The 20,404-nt window shown below is 51.2% G+C and overlaps 1 protein-coding gene across 5 annotated transcripts; it reads right to left on the bottom strand.

Moving 5' to 3' along the window:
• Window positions 1–249: 249 nt before the first annotated feature.
• Window positions 250–13,884, bottom strand: RGS14 (regulator of G protein signaling 14). 5 transcript variants are annotated; one of them, XM_066272323.1, is made up of 15 exons: window positions 13,710–13,884; window positions 6,785–6,806; window positions 6,428–6,606; window positions 5,969–6,061; window positions 5,740–5,883; window positions 5,281–5,463; window positions 5,054–5,165; window positions 4,629–4,735; window positions 3,976–4,179; window positions 2,106–2,182; window positions 1,750–1,876; window positions 1,580–1,661; window positions 1,428–1,474; window positions 1,240–1,354; window positions 250–976 (listed from the first exon to the last, which is right to left on the bottom strand). In XM_066272323.1, the coding sequence occupies exons 1-15, from the start codon at window positions 13,752–13,754 to the stop codon at window positions 774–776; spliced, it is 1,740 nt and encodes a 579-aa protein (XP_066128420.1). In that variant the 5' UTR covers window positions 13,755–13,884; the 3' UTR covers window positions 250–773. The 5 variants fall into 5 exon arrangements, with proteins under 5 accessions (XP_066128420.1, XP_066128421.1, XP_066128419.1 ...); XM_066272324.1 differs by having other exon boundaries at window positions 3,991–4,179; window positions 4,629–4,741; window positions 13,710–13,883; XM_066272322.1 differs by having other exon boundaries at window positions 4,629–4,741; window positions 13,710–13,882.
• Window positions 13,885–20,404: the final 6,520 nt, after the last annotated feature.

Genomic DNA, 20,404 nt, shown 5'->3' with positions numbered 1-20,404 from the left:
AACACCTGGCAGAGACACAGTTTCCCAGAGGGGTCTTCCCCTTGCCTTTCTCCCTCTTATGTGTTCTCTCTCTCTCTTCTCTCTCTCTTTTACCCCCATATTCTGTGCAGTCAGGAAGAGAAGTTCTGATAACAGGAAGTCAGGGGACACATCCTGAGGTCCCCAAGAGCTTCCAGGCACTGTGACCTTGGTGACACATGCAGTGTGGTTTCGGGGTAGATACAGGATACACAAGGAACACAACTCACAGCAGACTAATAATAATTATTATAATAACAATATTATACATCCAGGACAAACCCAGCTGCCCCAAGCCAACTGCAAAATCAGTATGTCCAATAGAGTTTAGTGGGTAGAGGGAGGGGCTGCTCCTCAGGCCTCACACACACCAGCTCTCTGAGGAGGGGCCTGCCCCTCCTCCTGCTCCCTGATGCGGTTTGGCACAGAGTGGGGAGGCTGGCACTGCCAACACTGCTCCTCTGTATTGAGCATACTGGCACAGGTGTGGGAGAAGGAATGAGGGGAGCCCCACCTCCCCCTAGTGGCCTGGCTGCAAGGGATGAGTGTACGGGCATGTGAGGAACCAAGTGGTGGCAGCTATGGGGGGTGGCTCCTCTGAACCTCTCTCTACCCCTCCTGGCTCTTCCTTCGGGCCTGCCTGAGGCAGGAAGGGGCCAGGGACACTCACAGCACAGTCAGAGCATGCAGAGTGGGACCGTGGCATGCTTGGCCCACCAGGTGCCATGCAGTTAGCCTGGACTGTTGGACAGCATTCAGAGGGCTGAATGAGCAGTGAAGTCTGAGGGCCCCCCCTTGGGCTGGGCTGATGATTCAGTCTGTGGTGTGGCCTCCTGGGAATTGGGCCCTTGGGCAGGCAGCTGCAGAAATTCTGGAAGCACCAGGTCCTCTTTGCGCAGAAGGCCCCTTTGGTCATTGGCCCCACTGCTTTGTACTCGGTTCAGCAGCTCCACCAGGCCTGGAGGGGCCACAGAGTCAGGGGACCTACCTGCTCAGACCTGCCCGCACTAGTCCACCACAGTCCTGCTGACCATACTATGGCCATAGCCTCCCCGACCTCAGCACCAATGATGCTTCCCATCCTCCTATCCCAGCCCTGCTGGTCCCCCAACCCCAATGGCTCCCAGCCCTCCTGTTCCAGCTCCAGTGACATCTAGGCCCCTGATGCCACCTCAATGGTCCCAACCCCGCTGGTCCCTAGCCCCCACCATCCCAATGTACCTTCAATGTCACAGGTCTGTCGCTTCCCAGTTACACTACTAGGAATCTCAGCCAAAGAGCTGAGTGGCAGTGGAGGGTGATGGGTGGCCCTGTCCTGGGTTCTAGGCAGGTCGCCCTGCAAGAAGTGGGGTCAGAGCTACAAGGAGAGGAGGTGTGCTGGGCAAAAGAGGGCTCCCCACCTGGCTCACCTGGCTATGGCAGGCTGATGTGTCACCAGCTTCGGAAATCTTTGCACCTGCAGCAGAGAGCGAGCCCTCTGTGTTTGCCTCCTGCCTGGACCCCCTTACTCCTGGGTCAGGAGCCAGCCCTGGGGACCACGCCCCGGGCCAACATCCCTTACCTGGGAGAGTGTCCAAAACTAGTCTTTGGGCCGCCACCGAGCTCACTAGCTTTCCCAGATCCAGTGGCTGCTTCTCGCCTGGCTGCGGAGACAGGTCAGCATCCCGCAGGACAGGCAGCCCGCTCCCCGCCGCCCCGCGCCTGCCCCAGCCCCGCGGCCCAGAGGCTCACCCGGTGTAGCTCCACCTGTTGCGGGCTCAGGCCGTGCTTCGCTAGGATGGGGAGCAGTGACTCCTGCAGCTGCTTGGTAGGTTTGGCCGAGACCCGCACCACACGGTGCAGAGCCGACAGCTCGAGCCTGCATGGGACCCTCAGGCTGCGGAAGGGTGCAGAGCCGGCCCACCTCTCCTCCTAACCCAAACCCACCAGCTCCAGGAGGGGGCGGAGCCTGAACCTGAGAGGAGGGCCAGCTTGGGGGGTGGGAACTTAGCCCAGGGGAAGGGGTTAGCACAAGGGGCGGGACCTGCCGGGTAGCACCGCAGTTTGAACTTCTATCCCGACCCAAGCCTCGTGGGGAGGGCACTCACTCGAAGGTGATCCTGTTCTCCAGTCTCACTTCCTGGTCCGCCAGCACGGTGCAGTCCTGATCCAGGACCAGGGCCTTCTGCAGACGCCAGGCAGGGTCTGAGTCCCTCCCTCCACCCCTAATTATCCCCACTGTCCGAGGAAACCACCTTCACTTCCTCGGTTGGCTGACCCAAAGTTTACAGGGAAGGGCGGATGGGCAGGTGAGCCCTAGAGGTGCGGATGCGGTAGAGACAAGGCTGGACTTAGGAGCCTGGCGTGGCCAAGGTCAGGGAGAAGGGTGGCAGGAATGCTGGACAGACTTGCAAAAGGAAGGCAGTTATGGGAAACATGGGGGTGCGGTGGCACAAAATGGTAAAAGGGTTGTTTGGTTAGGAGGCAGGTTTAGGTCCTGAATTGTAGGATGCCTTTTCCTGGCCAGGACAGATTTGCATCCTGGACAGCTATCCCTTGTTCCTCAGGCCTGTGAAACCCACCCAGACCAGCTGGACGTGTTTCCTCCCTCACCCCCCACTTTGGGTCAGCCACATAGGACTTGTCCCTTTTTGGACATTTGTCCACTTCTCTCCATCAGAACACTTCTTATCTCCTCACTGCAAAAGGGGTTCTTCCCCAAGTCCACTGTGAGACCTGGGGGAGGTAAAGGGTCTGGCATACAGCCTGGCACACAGTAGGTACAGAAACAGTAGCCATAGTGATGACTGCCCCCAATGGCTCTGCTGCCCGCACCAGCCCGGGGCAGGGAGGCAGCCTGTTCCCTGCCATGGGCCTGTGCTGTGCTGTAGGGACAGGTGGAGTGTGGGTGGGAAAGTTATATTTAGCAGATATGAAAGCCCATCTGGGCTGTGGAGGCTGCCCTGGAGGCCTGAGAGAATGGGCAGAGCTCTTCCCACTCCTGCCCTTACACTCCCACACTCTGGGCCACTGAATAGTTTCTGCACTTCTTACCCACCCCCAGCCCTTCCCTTAAATTCTTCCCTCTGCCTGGAATATCCTTCTCCCACAGCTCTGACAGGCAAACTTCTCATTCTCATCAACTGCTGCCTTTTCTAGGAAGCCTTCCTTGGACAGACCAGAAATGCCTCCCCTCACCCCAGAGACCCTCTGGAGGTTCGGTGCCTCCTCCCTGACCACATTCTGCCTTGCTTCCCTCCAGCCAGTGAACCTGAAGGACAGAGCTTGGGCCTAGGTCCCTCTGCCCACCCACCTGTCAGGACCTTAGGAATTGTATGCCGGGTAAATAAAGTCCTGACAGGTCTTCTGAGATGCAGCATTCTTTCTTTAGATCCCCTTACTGGATGCCTTAGTTTAAAGTGAGTTTTCCCCCTAGAATCCTCTTTAAAGCTATGCTAGTTTGCACCTCAAAAAAAGTTTTCATAGGTTAGGTGTGTTTGGATTTTCTTGGTGGCAGAGGAGATGAGGGCTCCCCCAAATGGTCATTTCAGAGATGGGCAGTCTGAGCTAGAAGTTCTGGAGAAAAACCTTCCTCCAGCAGGGGTTCTCCCCACTTTACATCCCAGAAGCCATCAGAATGAGGGTCATGGGTAAAGCTGGAAACCAGGATGCAGTGGGGTAGGGATAGGATTTTTGGAAGTGAGAGTGGATATCTGAGTTTGAGTGAAGAGTTGGTAGTGGGTTGATTTAAAGTTGGGCATGGGGAGAGAGGGTTAGGGTGGGGAGGAGCTGGAGTTGGCAAGGGAGTGAGGATAGGGTATGGAGTTGGAATTAGGGTTGGCCCAGGGAGTTAAGAATGGAATTGGGGGGGGGAATAGAATTGGGGTTGAGGTCATAGCTGACTGAGCAGAGACAGGAATGGGGTTGAGATCAATATCAGGAAGAGAGTTAGAGTTAGGGACTAGGCCAGGTTCACACCTGCTCATTGCCCACCAGGTAGACTTTGATGTCAGGTAGAGAGAGGCCTCGTTTCTCACAGATGCCTGCCAGCATGGCACGAATGGTGAAGCCAGGTCGGGCCAGGGCCAAGGAGGCTGTGCCATCGGGCAGGTACACGCAGCAGTATTTCCCTGGCCGGCTTTCACTCTCACCTTCTGAGCTCCCAAGGCTCTTCCGATGGCTCTAATTCAGGGCAGGAGTGGTAGGAAGGTCAAGTGTACACAACCAAGGGCATGCAGACAGGTAAGCTCACTAGAGTACACTCGTGCACGAATGCACACACACCCAAGAGCATACCTGTCTTCCTACAGGAACACATGTATGCTGGACTAGGCATGTGGGCACCCAGAGGCAGATCCACTAACTGACACCCCCCCCCACCCCACCCCCACCCCACCCCCCGCCATGCGCACACACCGGCTGAAGAGGATGTGCACCTATGACATGCACGGGGCCCAAAGTGGTGAGAACAGGCAGAAAGTAAGGAGGCAGAGGGCTGGCTGTGGGGAGCAAGCTGGGGAGGTGGAAGTGAGATGGTGACTGGGAATGATTGCAGCCACACAAAGGGACCTGAGTAGTGGCCCTCACCCCCCCCCCCCCCCGCACTTCATCTTCCCCAGCAGTTGGCTTACCTCAGATTTGCTGCTGACAAAGGCAAGGAAGCCAAGGTCCAGACTGGCGGAGGAGTTGAGGGAGCCCTGGGACTCTCGTCGCAAGGCCGAATTTGACCCCGTGCCCGCTGGTTCTAGGGGAAAGGGAGCAATGAGCAGGGCAGCCCCCTCTCCACCCTCATTCCTGAGCTGAGGCCTCTCCGCAGGGGTGGACCCCGTTGGAGCTCTTCTGCTTGGGTCTAACGTGGTTCGAGTTCCTACAAGCATCGCTACTGAGGGGGCTTTGCAGACTTCACCAAACCACGGGGGGGAACGTGGTGGCCACAGGGACTTGAATTTATTTCGGTTTTCACGAATGTACAGACTGTGGGAAAAGTCTGAACGTTTCTCAAGGCTTTCCTAAACTCCAGCCCCCCTTCTTCTCTGAGACCTGTTCCTGCCCTCACCCCTGCGGAAGGACTTGCGGAGAGGGCGACCCCCAGGGCCCTCAGAGGACGGCAGCTGCCCCAACTCCTCCACACCCAGCGGCAGCGACTTCCCGGGCTTCAGCTTCGGTTTCTGCGGGGACAGGGAAGGCGCTGGCACCAAGCCGGGCCCTGGCCCGTACGCAGACCTTGGGCAACCCCACAGATCTGCACCGGATCTCCTGCCCCCCACAGTCCCTCGTCCGCACCTTCCTGCTGGCGTCCGGACTGCCAAGGCGCGAGCAGCCAGGTTCCCTGAGGGGGCGCCCCTCGGCCTCCGCCTGGAGGCACTCGCGGTACAGCGGGGACTTGAGGAAGCGCGTATAGCTGTCGAACTTCATCAAGTTGAAGATCTGTGGGCAGGCGCCGCGGCGGTGAGCCGGAGTTCCAGGCTGGGCACGGGGAGTTGGTCTGGTCCCTAACCTAGGAAAGGAGCCCCTAGGCCCCGCCCCTACTCTTGGCTCCGCTCCAACCTCGACTAGGCCCCGCCCCCGGCCCGTTTTTCACTGCAGCTCCTGGTATCTACCGCTGAACAGCGCCCTGCCACCGCATTTATTTGTCCCTATGCCCACAAGCAAATCTGCCCCTACCCCACCGCTCATTCCCGTCAAGCTCCGCCCCTGGACCTGGCCCCGCCTCTGCTCCCTTCCAAGGCCACGCCCGCTCACCTGAAGCTGCTGTGCCCGGAACATGTCTGGTCGGGGGACTGCCAGCACCTCCTCCCCCAGCCAGGCCTGCCGGTCGATGTTCACGGGGCTCATTGCCTGGCTGGATAGGAACTCTTGGTAGATATTGTGAGCCTCCTGAGTTAGCTGGGGCACGAGGGACAGGAGAAGGTCAGGGGCACCGCTCAGGCCCTGGTCCCACCTCTCCGCCTGAGCTTCCTCTTCCTCTCACCTTCTGGGTGTTGCTGGGAGGGATCTGCTGGAAGTGCTCGCAGGCCTTCCAGAAAGTCAGGTTCTCAGCACTGAACTCCTTCTTCAGAAACTCCTGAGGGGTGGATGTGAGTAGAGAAGAAGGCAGTCAGGAGTCACAGAGACCCTGTCAAGGTATGCAGTCAGAGAGATTGGGATAGAAACTCAGGGCCAAGAGGCCAAGCCAGACTGATAGTGCCAGTCGGATCAGTGAAGCCAGATCCAGAGGCACAGAGAGAACATAAAAGGTAAAGACAAGGACAGAGAGAAACAAAGTTCCCAGCTGGGAAAAGAACAGGAGGGTTCCAAAGAAAAGCTATGGAAAAGGCAGCTGATAGAGGAGTCCCACTGGCCAGCCTGAATCTCTCTCCATGCCCCTCAACCCCTGCCATGCACCCTCCCTATCCTATCTCATCCCATCCCATCCCACCCCAGGGCTTACTGTGAAGTAAGCTTGGCCCAGTGGGTCCTGCAGCAGCCGCTCTAAGGACAGGCCCCAGTTGGCCACACGCTGCTCCTCAGTGGGGAAGGGGCTGCTGGGGCCACTGGGGAGGCTGTGGACGCTAAGGGAGCTGCCTCGGCCCTCACTCTGGTCCTGGGGTTCCACTGTGCTGCTCAGCTCTGCAGGGGGAAGGGCAAGTGGAAGTGAGCCTTGTGGCCTTCCCCAGCCCTTGACCCAATCCCATCTGCAGACACTTGCCTGGGAAAGATAGCAAGTGGCAGGGGTATCCCCACCTTATATCCACATACACCACACCCCACCCCCAGCCAGGCTTCTGTCACATGCCCTGTCACTTACCTCCATCTGAGACAGCCAAAACCTACAAGAGACCCGAAGTAGAAAAATCAGAAGAGAGCCCAAGATGAATTCCCAAAGGACAGTTCTGGGCCCAGTCCCCAGGACAGGAGCTGTGCTCTCCTCTGCCTGGAGGGCCATGCTGGCCATTCCCGGTTAGGTCACTGTACAGGTTTAGCTTAGGCTGTCCCTGGCTCCCCTTCCATCATGTGGCAACCTGTGTATGCTGGAAATTATGCCTGGTATTTTCCAGTCACCCCTCCAGCCTGCTGGGTAAGCCCAGGTATAAAGCATGGTGGGTAGGAACACGGACTTGGTATCCTGTCTCTGCCACTTACTAGCTGTATGACTTTGAGCAAGTTACTTGTTTGTCTCCATCTGGAAATAAGGGATGATGATAATAATAGTAACTTACTTCTTGGGGCCATTGGGAGGACCAAATCAGTTTAATTTTTTTTTTTTTTTTTTTTTACAGGGGTAGAGAGTCAGAGAGAGGAATAGATAGGGACAGACAGACAGGAACGGAGAGAGATGAGAAGTATCAATCATCAGTTTTTCATTGTGACTCCTTAGTTGTTCATTGATTGCTTTCTCATATGTGCCTTGACCGCAGGCCTTCAGCACACCTAGTAACCCCTTGCTCAAGCCAGCGACCTTGGGTCCAAGCTGGTGAGCTTTTTGCTCAAGTCAGATGAGGCCGCTCTCAAGCTGGTGACTTCGGGGTCTCTAACCTGGGTCCTTCCACATCCAGTCTGACGCTCCATCCACTGCGCCGCCTGGTCAGGCAGGACCAAATCAGTGGCCATCTGTAGTAAGTGCTATGTCAATATTTGCTGTTGTCTTTGAGGAGGGAGAAGTTCCTCTGTAGCTAATGATCACCTTATTGCAACTGTTTCCTCTTGGGACCAAGGGTCTCAAACCTCAGTATGCATTAGAAAGACTGGAAGGGTTCCACCTCCAGTGATTCAGGTTCAGTGGGTCCAGAATGGGGCCTAAGACTCTTCATGGCTAATGAGCTCCTAGGTGCTGCTGCTGCTCCATGGGCCACACTGTGAGCAGCGCTGTTGTTGAGGCCAACTCCATCCTCCCTCCTCCCCTCTGGGTACAGCTCGGACTTCTCTGGGGATCCCAACCATTAGTGAAACAGAAAAACACTCCTTTCAAAATGACTCTTACTTGGTATTCCTACCTTCCTAGAAGCTCCTCCAGGTTCCTTGTCATCTCCTACCCATGCAAGGTGGCCTCTGTCCCTCCTGACTCTGTCCTGGGCCCTTTCTTCCACCCACATCTTTCCAGATGCACAAGGCCAAGCCAACTTTCTGTTAACAACTCCACCCAAATGTCCCACAAACCCTTCAAACTCATCTAGTCCCAAGTGGATGCCACCTCTGCCACCACCACAGCAGAGTACCCAACCAGCTTCCCTGCATCTTGTCTTTCTTTCCATCATCTGAGCTCCCAACACTAGGGCTGAGTCATCCCTAATTCCTCTCACCTCCTACATTCTCACTAGGCCCTGTCACAGGGGCTTCCACCTGTTCCTTCTTTCCATCCCCACTGGAAACAGGTCTGCAAAAACCCTCACCACAGGAAGCCTCTTTCTGCGCTCCTGGCTGTTGCCCTCTCTGCTCCTCACTTGCACCAGGGCACTCAGGTCACTCCTAGTGGGCCTGAGCTGGCCTGAAGATATGTAGGGACAGTACTGATATCTTAGCCCTCAGAATTCTTTTTCTTTTTAAGTTTGAAGAGGTTTCTCATATTTATCAGGAGCTTTAAAGAAAACCCTTGCTTTCTGTCTCCAGTTTGAGACTGTAAGGCCCCAGCTACCCTGAGCTCCTTCCAGCATGGCCACCTTGGCTGCATGGGCCAGAGAGTGACTATTCAAAGAACATTACTATTGTTGTACTAGTATTGGTGTCTGACACCGCTCCCACTTTCAAGTTTATGAGCCGTGCCATAGAGGAGCGAGTGCGGTGTTGGGTCTGTCAGAACTAGGTTCAAATACAATCTGGCCTTTGTCCAGAGTCTCAACTGTGGTCTCCTCCCTGAGCCTCCTCTACACCTGGAGCACTGAGATAAGACATTGCTGAGGAGAAAGAAAAGTTTTTGCAGGCACACTGGGCCTGAGATCAGTTCCCAGTGCATCTCGCCCCAGCCTGCCCAGCCCTCACCTTCCTGCCTTTCCTCTCCCCCATCTGAAAGCTTCATTGATCTGTCACTTTCCACAGCTGCAGGAGAAAGTCCCAACTACTGGGGTGCGTGAGGATGACGAGTCTCTTCCAGCCTGCTCTTGCCCTTCCTGGCACTTGTCTGCCCAGGCTGTTCCCAACCTCATTGCCACTGTCAGAGCCCTCTGCCCTCATGTCCTGACTCTTTTCCCACTCCAAGGGTGCCACTTGGTCCTGCCTCCTCCCATACCCACTAACCTCTCTCTGACCTGCCCTCCAACCTGGTCCTCAGGCTCTTTCTTGCTCAGAGACCCCATAACTGCTAGGGCAGGCCAGGACTCCTGAGAGGGCAAAGGTTCCCACACTAAAGCAGCTCTCACTCCAATTTGTTTTATTCTTTGCATTAGGTCAAATTGCTTTTCTGTGTCTTCAGATGGAGCCAGCTCCCAGGTCCTCCCCAGGCCTCATTCCCTGCTTTGGGGGGCCACATAGGGCTGGGTTATAGCTAAAGCTCCACCTGGGCCTGACTAATGAACCCCTTCAGCCTCCTCTTTCCCTCACTCTCACTTTCACCCTACACTCTATCAAACGTTCCTGTTTCCCCTCACCCCTACATAATCCTGCTTCCTGCTTTGCTGTTTCCTCTGCCTGGAATCTGCACCTGCTCCACTACCCTATGGCTCTCTAATCTCTGCCCATTGACATCAGTCTTCCTTAAATACCAGTTGCCAGAATCCACGTGCTCACCAAGCTTCTGCCCACCCATATCTGGGCCTCTCTCCCCTATTACTCAGGTAGTTCCTGGAGGGCAGGCCTGGGTTGTAGGAGAGAATCAACCTGAACTCCCTCCCACGAAGCACCCTCCTTGCCCCAGTGCTCCCAAGCAACTGTCAGGGCCCCAAACAACCTTCCTCTGCCCTCCTACCTGGCCCCAACACCCCCTCCACCAGGGATGCTTCACCTCCTAACACCCCACCTCTGCCGCCTGCTGTTCACCTTCCTGAACCCCTTGGGCTCTGCTAGTTGTTGATCTGTACAATCAAGGCTGAGACAGCATAGGGACTGAGATCCGGAGGTGGGAGGAGGCAGAGATGGAGTTCAATTCCAGTTCCACTGTTCCAGGGCAAGTAACTTGTTCTCTCTAGGCCTCAGTTTTCCCCTGAGTAGCATGGGGCTCAGCGTTCCCAACCTGTTTGGGCTGCTGGGAAGGGTGAACAAGGTCCATATGTGGAAGCAGCAGCTATGTAGCGGTCAGGGGCTCCACTGACCTCATGCTGATGTTGCTGGCCAGGCTCTGACCTGCCCTGGCTCGCTCCCAGATCTGGGGAAGCTGTACTGAGCCAGTCTGACCTTGCTCCACCCTGGCTAGCCTGAGGAGAAGTGGTGAGTACATAGGGAGAAAAGGGGAAGAGAGGATGAGGAAGGGTGTGGTGGCCAGTGGCATCCCCAACCCATGGTCCTTGTTCTCACTCCATCCTCACATCCTGTTCTCCTTTAGCTGCTATTACCACTCCCATCTCACCAGCCCAAAGAAGTCACACAGTTAGGAAGTGGCTGAGCTGAAATTGGAACCCAAGTGTGTCTGACGTGGAGCCTGAGATCTTCCCTCCACTCAGCAGCCTCCCAGAGTGGAAAGGAGACATCCCAGGGGATCTGGGAGGCCCAGAGTCTCAGCCTTCATCTACAGGGGGCAAGGCCAATTGGGGGTGAAGAGTCCAGGGGCTCCTCATGAATCAAAGACCTCAGACCTCAAAGGGAGGGCCAATTTACTGAGTGTCTTCTGTGCTGGGAACTCTGTATCATCTCTCATTTCATCCTATCTTGGGGAAACTGAGGCCCAGAGAAACCTAGGAGCCCGGCCCCTTCAGACTGAGCCAGATCTGTGGAGTTGGCCCCAGACTTGGCCCCTTTGTAAGGCCATCTGTCCCTCAGAGCCTGGCCATGAGCTGGGTGCCCCAGAGGTACAGTGGCCTTTGCAGATGTCCTTGTTAGGTGGGGAAGATTAACCATCTTCCCAAGGGTGAGAGCACTCAATAACCACCCTGCCCCAGTGCTCCCACATCTGGGCCTTCCCCATGCCATGCCTCTGCCAGCTGGCACATCCTTTAGGACATCCTCCACAATGCTCCAAGTCAGAGGAGAGGTTAGTTTTCCCTCCTCAGTACCCCCTCAAGCTTTCTCTAGCCCTGACCAGCAGCTCCTACTCAAACTTGAATTTTATTCTGGTATTTGTGCCCACGTATCTTGCTGGACTGGGAGCTGCCTGAGAGCAGGGACAAAATAATGGGCTGGGGTCTTGAGTGCCTGGGACAGGGTTGGCACAGAGCAGGTCCGAAGGAGGGGTGTTGGATGAATGAATGAACAAATGAAGTGACGGGTGGGGCTGTGTGAAGACATCTTTGGGAGAGGGGCTGAGAGTCATCTCTAAGTGACAGGTTTCATTGCAACTGCCTGACATGCTAAGTGGCAGGAAGACAAGGCTAACAAATAAAATTGCCTCTGCAGGGAATGATGGTGGGTAGGGCAGCATCTGGGGAAGGTGGGGGAGAACAAAGCCAGGCAGGTGGGGAAGGCAGAGGAGCCCTGGCATTGAGTCAGACCAGCTGGGTTCAAATGCGGGCCCCTATACCTGCCGGCTACCCTCAGCAAGTCATTCATTTCTCCATTGGGAGGTAATTCATGGAAGGAGCCAGGCATCTGGGCCTCTCTATGCCCCTCTATGCCTGCCGTCCCTCCTGTTTTAGTCGAGCATGACCTCAAAAGCTCCTGTTGACCAGCAAGTGGCCAATCTGTGGCCCTCGGCATTCCTAGAGATAGCACAGGACATTCAGAACAGGCCCAGGAAGGAAAAGATACATCTGTGTGTGCAGGCTGCTAAAAGGAAAGCCTGTGGGCTTGCTGAGGCCGGGTACATCCTTGTTCTGAATGACTTTGGGCAGAGTAGACATAGTTGATGAGGGAAGGGCAGAGGCAGGGTCTATCTCTGACCCCTCAGCTGCCATCTGGGGTGGGCATGACAGTGGGCATGGTCATCCTTGGCCTGGACACCCATGTGTCATGCCTCTGGGGTAGGAGTGTGAGGTCCATGGGTTCTTGAACTTTCAGTTAGGTTGATGGTAGACAGTGAGGTGGGCAACTCAGCCTATTTGGAGGGGCTGCTTCTCTCCCACCCAGCCAGCCTGGGACTGGGCAATAAAGGTGTTGGAAGAGGCCCTGGCTGGTTGGCTCAGTGGTAGAGCGTCGGCCTGGTGTGCAGAAGTCCCGGGTTTGATTCCCGGCCAGGGCACACAGAAGAAGCGCCCATCTCCTTCTCCACCCCTCCCCCTCTCCTTCCTCTCTGTCTCTCTCTTCCCCTCCTGCAGCCGAGGCTCCACTGGAGCAAAGATGGCCTGGGCGCTGGGGATGGCTCCTTGGCCTCTGCCCCAGGCGCTAGAGTGGCTCTGGTCGCAACAGAGCAACGCCCCGGAGGGGCAGAGCATCGCCCCCTGGTGGGCAGAGCGTCGCCCCCTGGTGGGCGTGCCAGGTGGATCCCGGTCGGGTGCATGCGGGAGTCTGTCTGACTGTCTCTTCCCGTTTCTGGCTTCAGAAAAAATACAGGGGAAAAAAAAAAAGGTGTTGGAAGAGGAGAGATGGAAACAGATCTCGAGAATTAGGAATCAGGAGTGGGTGTGGGAGTAGCTCCGCTTCTTGGTGAGGCAGGGGACCCTTGAGGAGGGGCCGATTATGAAGGTGGGGTTTGAGAACCCTCACAATGGGTCAGGGGTCTTGTATTCATTATTCCACTTAACCATCTCAACAAGCCTCTGAAATCTGTTCTATCCTCCTCATTTTACAGATGAAAGAAACTGAGTGTCAGAGAGAACCCCCTCGTAAGGGAGTACAGAGCTGAGACGAATCCAGGTCTCCCTAAACTTATTGGCTTTGTCCCAGAATACTGGCCAGGGCCTAGTGGGAAGCTAGGTCACAGTCTGGACTTTCTGGGGTTGTTAGGAGGAACTATGGACCTGCCAAAGTGGGCTGGTATTCTAAGGAGAGAAGGGAGGACCAGCACAGCCTGCCCCATCTGCTGAATGAATAAAAAAGCTGGACCTTCCTAGGGAAGCTCTGATCTGGGGGCCAAGCAGCCAAGGAGAGAGTTTAGGGGGTGGGGCAGCAGCCAGGGGATCCTAAAGCACAGCTTCCCTTACCCTTCCTGGTATCCCAGGAATAAAATAGATACACTGCGCCAACCTGGCCTGACCCTGCTGACCCATCCCAGGCTGCCCAAGGACTGCCAGTTATGGCAGGAAGCCTCAGGAGCAGATCCAGCTGCAGGGCAGTGACCTTGTGAGGGCTGCCTCTTACCTGACCTTGTATATCAGAACCTGGGGTGAGGAGGGCAGGGATGAGGCTAAATGAGGTGTGGGGGCTTGGGCCACCATAGGGGTGTGCATGGGCAAGGAGAATGCTAGCTGTCCTTGCTACCCTAGGATGTAGGCAGCCCTGTCAAAGTAGCAGGAGAGGGAACAGTGGGGGCTGGACCAGAAACTTGTGCCTGCTGTGTCTGGTCTGATCCCTAGACTCACCCCAGGTCTCCAGCAAGCCAATCCTGGAAGGTCTTGGGTGAGGGCACCAGGTCTCACAGCCTGCTGTCTGTACCCAACTTCTTCCACCCACTAGCAGCATGCAGACTCTTGCCCAGCCCTGCTGGTTGTGCTCCTGGGCTCCACCCTGGGTGTGCCCACCCCTCCCCGTGGGCCTGGCCCAGAGCCTAAACTCACCATGCGCCTGTTGGGGACTCCCAGGTGCTTGGGTTTCCCTGGCATGCCTCCGCTGTTCACCAGTCTACACCACAGGGGGTGCCCACCATGGGGACTGTGGGCAGCGCCGCTGGCCAGAGCTTGTAGGGCGGCAGGCAGGCAGTGGAGAGAGCCCAGCTCCACTCCTGTGGGCCCTCACATCCTGAAACACCAGCTCACTACCTCTTTTCTCTGCCACAGGAAGTGTCTCTATAGAAACGGAACCACAGAAAGAAGCAAGGTCTAAGAGAGCGAACGCCTCTTCCTACACACACATTCATGCACACACACACATTGCCAACACAAACTTGCAGCGCCCCATGCAGGCACCAATACACAGCGGAGGCCTCTGTGTACCCAGAGAGGAGCCCAGCCTGGTCTGGCCCAGTCCAGGGAGCTCCGAGGTCATGTCTGAGCACACAGAAATGCATGCTCACACACTAGGCAAATTTGAACACCCTGGCAGGGTTCCTATGGACATGTGCATCGAGTATCCACAAATAGACTTTATTCAGCACACTTTACCTCATACCTGTTGTGTGAAGAACATGTGAACACTCAGCACCCCTCCCTCAAGGAGTCGTGCCTATACAGTTACTATGTCTATTCCCAGACACTGCCCAGGCATGCAGACAGGTGGACACCTGTTCCCATAGTCATGCACACACAGACCATTCAAGTGTGCATGTCATACACACACAGACTCTCCCTTATAAAGGCCAACTGGTGTTCAGTCATATGTACACACAGTTCCGTGCGTGGACAAGTACATGTGACAGGTACACCTGCACACAGGCATATGTGTATGCCCATGCTCACCCACCCGAGCAGAGGCATGGATCAGGTAACATCTGTGCCAAAGACGCATGTGCATTCACACTCCCCTTGCTCACATATGAATCCTACCTTGATATAGCCCTGTCATTGGACGAGTGCCACTATTCCCTCTCAGCCTAGCCCAGTCCCAGATGAACTCAGGCCCTTTACCCAGAAGCCTTAGTTCAGCTCACCTCTTTCTTACACATGCATGTACCCACTACTTTAAGGATGGACTTAGAGCTCTCAAGTCACCCACCAGCCCCTCCCTCTACAGGGAAAAGGTGACACCCCTTTTTTCATGTTCTACCCTCTACACCCTACCCTCTTCTAGGGCTGTGCTGTGACCAGGAAACCTTTGGTGGCAGAAACTAAGTGATTTTTCACCACAAATTCATGTTCTTTTCTTCTTGGGCACATAGCTAAATTTTAATTTCCAAGGCTCCCCTGCAGTCAGGTGTGACCATGGACTAGCTCCCACCAATTAAATGTGAGTAGAATGAGGTGTGCTGTTTCTCGAAGGCTTTTTTTTTTTTCTCGAAGGCTTTGAAGTAGCATGTGCTCTCCACATTCAATTTTCTCTTTAGTTGGCTAGATACAGAAGATGATGAGTCTCCAAGGGGTTGTGAAACCACATGAAGGAGGAAGCCTGGGTCTCTGCATTCATGCTTAAAGGCAAGCCACCCGTCAACCTGAAACAGTAGCCTTAGACTATTACATATAAGTAAGAAATAAACTTCAAGCCATTACACACATTAGTGTCTCTTTGTTATAGCAGTTAGCACTGCCCTAGTTAAATCATCTTTTCATCCAGCCCTGACTCTCCTCCTTCCAGACACCTTGTTCCAGGTCACCCAGAGGGACTCATTCAGACTTGGTGTGTGTGCGTGTGTGGTGTGTATATGTGTGCGTACGCCGGCACGTGTGCTTTGGGGCCTGAAGCATTGCCCACGTGGTTGTAATAAGGTATGTAACAGTGGGAATGTGCCTGTGAGGGGGTTGTAGAGTGTGTGATGAGAGTGGAGATTGCCTGTCTGCTATGGCATGGATGTGGGCCTTGGATTCAGAGGAGGCTTTACTATCTACAGCAGTGTTTCCCAACCTTTTTTGTGCCATGCCCCACCTTAACCTTTCTAAAATTTTTATGTCCCCCCTTATGTAACATACATAATTTTTAACATTAAAAATTGATTTGTTCACTTAATAAACATAAATGATAGGTTCTAGGAAGAAATCACTATGAAATTGTTAACAAAACACAGTAAGTAAAATTTCAAAACATATAATGAAAAACAGAAATTTAAATTCCAAATAATTTGGCCTGACCTGTGGTGGCGCAGTGGATAAAGCATCAACCTGGAACACTGAGGTTGCTGGTTCAAAACACTGGGCTTGCCTGGTCAAGGCACATATGGGGGTTGATGCTTCCTGCTCCTCTTGCCTTCTCTCACTCACTCTCTCTCTCTCTCTCTTTCTCCTCTCTAAAATGAATAAATAAAAAAGTATTTTATTAAAAAAAATTCCAAATAATTTTAGTACAGATTTTTCTATATTAATTTATTATTTTAATTTAGTGTGATCCTTGCGCTTGATGCTTGCTGCACAGAGATTTTATATTAGGTTCCAATTTGGTTAGCTTTAGTCTCCACGTTCTGTTATATCCAGCCGATTTCTATTTTTTACCAGTAAATCATTTACAGCACTAAATCCACATTCAGCTAAAAATGAAGATGGAAACGGTAGCAATAGTTTTCTTGCACATTTGGTTGAATTTGGGTATTTGATTTCTGTTTCCTCACAAAGCCATGCCATCGCTCCTTTGATATTAAATAAAGCTTTAACTGACTCATCATTTTGCAATTCTGCGAGTTCTTCTTGATACTGCATATTTGATATATCAGACAAATCCACTAACATTGGCTGCATCATTCATGTTGGGAAATCAATTTGTTTTAAATCAGAAAATCTTTCTTTTAAATCAGCCGATAGAATATTCAAATGATTGACAATAACAAGTAAAGCGGTATCAGTTACTTCACATTTTTGGAGCCAATGAAACTGTACTTTAAAGTTTTTGTTGTTAATATGTTTCTGACATAACTCAATATTGGTAATGAAACCAAATATCTTTGCTTTTGCATCAACAAGAGTTTTATTTGTTCCTTGAAGTTGCTTATTTAATATGTTTAGTTTTTCAAAGATATCGGCTAAATAACTCACAAATGCTTTACCATCTATTGTTAACAGATATTTCATTTCAGGTTTGTCGCTTAAAAAATCACTAAGAGTATCAAACAGTTCCATAAATCTTTTCAAACAGTTTCCTTTAGATAGCCATCTTACTTCAGAATGAAGTAAAAGTCTCACATGGTCTTCATTTCGTTCTTCACAAAATAGCTTGAAAAGACGCTCACATTTGGCACTAGCTTTAATAGCATTAACACACTTTATTACTGTATGTAATACTTCATTCGAACAGGCGAGATGTTTTTAGCTACCAAGTTTTCCCTATGAATAACACAATGCACAAGAATCATTTCTGGATTCGCATCTTTCATCAATTTTTTTTAAATTTTATTTCATTTATTTTTTTAATTTAAATTTTTTTTTTTTAGTTTATTCATTTTTATAGAGAAGAGAGAGAGGAGAGACAGGGGGGAGGAGCTGGAAGCATCAACTCCCATATGTGCCTTGACCAGGCAAGCCCAGGGTTTCGAACCGGCGACCTCAGCATTTCCAGGTCAATGCTTTATCCACTGCACCACCACAGGTCAGGCCTCTAAGTAGTTTTTTAGCTTATTATATATATCTTTGGAGGTAGTGGTGCTTTCTAATCTTTTGCAGAACAACATTTCTTCAGCAAAATGTCCTTTATCAATATATCTTACGTAAGTTATCAATACTGCCTCACTGTCTCTCAAAGTTGATTCATCCATTTGCAAGGAGAATTTTCTTGTTTTCAGCTTTTCAATAAGTTGTTTTTCAATATCCTCACTCATTTCGTCTATTCTTCTGCTAACAGAATTGTTACTGAGTGGCATAGCTTTTACATCTTTGTCATCTTTTTCAAGAACTGGTTTTTTTTTGTTTGTTTGTTTTTTCTTTCATTTTTCTGAAGCTGGAAACAGGGAGAGACAGTCAGACAGACTCCCGCATGCGCCCGACCGGGATCCACCCGGCACGCCCACCAGGGGGCGACGCTCTGCCCACCAGGGGGCGATGCTCTGCCCATCCTGGGCGTCGCCATGTTGCCACCAGAGCCACTCTAGCGCCTGAGGCAGAGGCCACAGAGCCATCCCCAGCGCCCGGGCCATCTTTGCTCCAATGGAGCCTTGGCTGCGGGAGGGGAAGAGAGAGACAGAGAGGAAAGCACGGCGGAGGGGTGGAGAAGCAAATGGGCGCTTCTCCTGTGTGCCCTGGCCGGGAATTGAACCCGGGTCTTCCGCACGCTAGGCCGACGCTCTACCGCTGAGCCAACCAGCCAGGGCCTCAAGAACTGTTTTAAGAAATGCTGATATTGATGGTTTTATTAAATTCTCTCCTATAGTGTGATTTTCTCCAGTTTTAGCGATGAATAAAGAAATTTGATAACTAGCCTCAAGAACACGATTATTAGTTGAAGTATGAGCGGTAAATAGAGACTTTAATGTTGTTCTTTTTTCAAAAATTTTCTTTAAAGTTTTAAAGTAACTCAAATCTGAATTAATATGAGCACTATGTTTCACCTTCAAATGCACCTCAAGACGACCTCGTTTCATTGATTTGTTGGTCAAGCATTGCTGGCATAAAAGACAAAAAGGAATCCGCTCATCGTGAACAGCGGGTATGAACCCAAATTTTAAATATTCCTCCGAATATTGACGAGTTTTTTTCTTGCTTGCACCATTCATTTTACTATGGGCTATAAGAAATAAAAATAAGATCAATTAAAAACTAATATTAAAATATGTTAAAATATATTCAATGTGACATAGAGTAAATGTATACTAAAAATTCATATTTATTTAAATGTATATAACACATTTACTACACTACCACCGCAAATCAAAAGGTATCTATATTTTTTCCACTTGACAAAATTTTCTGGAAAGTTATGCTTCTAAAATTAAAATTGTCGCGCATGCACTATTATAGCCCCAATAATATTAGTGCTTTCTAGCCCCGATGCAAGAAGTACTTAATAAAGAGTTTAATATTGATAAAAATAGCCTGACCTGTGGTGGCGCAGTGGATAAAGCGTCGACCTGGAAATGCTGAGGTCGCCGGTTCGAAACCCTGGGCTTGCCTGGTCAAGGCACATATGGGAGTTGATGCTTCCAGCTCCTCCCCCCTGTCTCTGTCTCTCTCTCCCTCTCTCTCTCCTCTTTAAAATGAATAAATAAAATAAAAAAAATAAAAATAAAATAAAAAAAATATTGATAAAAATAAAATCAAATACTTACCAATTATATCTATGCAATATGTATATGTATATTTATTAAATCAACGAGCTTTTACAACAGTTTTGACTGACACTTATTTCAAATTAACACCAACTGAATGATGTGAAACACTACAGAAGTTGCGATGGGCCAATTAGGTGAGAATAACTGCATTGTTTAGCGAGTTTTTAAAACGTCCGGGGTTCCCCGCGGCAGACGGCACGCTCCGCGGTGAACCCAGGACGAAGTTTACTTGACGACGCCAATCACCCAGTTGATATTTTGGTCTCGTCAAACGAAATTATACTTAATAATTATTTACCGCAATTATTTAAGAATTGCATTTTTTGTTAAATTTGGCACCGATATCTAGCATTGCATTTAAATGGCCCGGGGCGAAAGAGTTAAAGTCGTGTCGAGTCCATTTTCAAATTGCCCCCGTTAACTATCGAATTGCCCCTCTGTGGGGCGTGGGCCCCACGTTGGGAAACACTGATCTACAGGGTTTTCTCCCAACCTGACCTCGTTTGAGCCCTATAACCTCTTTGTGAGTGTTCTCATTATTCTCATTTTACGAATTAGGAAATTGAGACTCAGAGAGATGTGAGTTTTGCAAGGTTACACATCAAGTTAGAGATCTCCTAAGCTGTAAATAGTGGAGTGTATATGTCCTTGTTTGTACAGATATAAATAAATCTCTGGAAGGGTATACCCCTGGGAGAAGAGTGGCAGAGGACCCTTGTTGTGCATGTCTGTAATATACACTGCTCGCGAATATTAGGGGATCAGGGAATGTGCAGATACTCCAGTACTTTCAGCCATTGTATAGTGCATTTTCACCAATAAAAGAAAAATTGGGCCTGACCAGGCGGTGGCGCAGTGGATACAGCGTCGGACTGGGTTGCAGAGGACCCAGGTTCGAGACTCCGAGGTCACCAGCTTGAGCGCAGGCTCATCTGGTTTGAGCGAAAGCTCACCAGCTTGGACCCAAGGTCACTGGCTCAAGCAAGTGGTTACTCGGTCTGCTGAAGGCTCGCGGTCAAGGCACATATGAGAAAGCAATCAATGAACAAGTAAGGTCTCGCAATGAAAAACTGATGATTGAAGCTTCTCATCTCTCTCCATTCCTGTCTGTCTGTCCCTGTCTATCCCTCTCTCTGACTCTCTCTCTGTCTCTAAAAAAAAAAAAGAAAGAAAAATTGGCTTTGCATCTCATTTGCATAATCAAACAACTTTCTCTGACTTGTTTGCTTTTCTGATGTTCTTGTTTAATAAAAAAAATCAAATGCTTTTTTTATCACTTCATATTCATTTTGAAATTCCCCTAATTTTTGTGAGCAGTGTATAGATATATATGTGTGTGTGTGTGTGTATGTACTACTTTAATAATAAAACAGCTCACCAAAAATATATGACCTAGAAAAGATGTCTCATCACTTA

The sequence above is a fragment of the Saccopteryx bilineata genome, chromosome 4 (genome assembly GCF_036850765.1).
Source record: "Saccopteryx bilineata isolate mSacBil1 chromosome 4, mSacBil1_pri_phased_curated, whole genome shotgun sequence".
Taxonomy (NCBI): domain Eukaryota; kingdom Metazoa; phylum Chordata; class Mammalia; order Chiroptera; family Emballonuridae; genus Saccopteryx; species Saccopteryx bilineata.
Note: the sequence above shows the minus strand (reverse complement) of the source record. Positions and strands in the feature narration are given on the sequence as shown.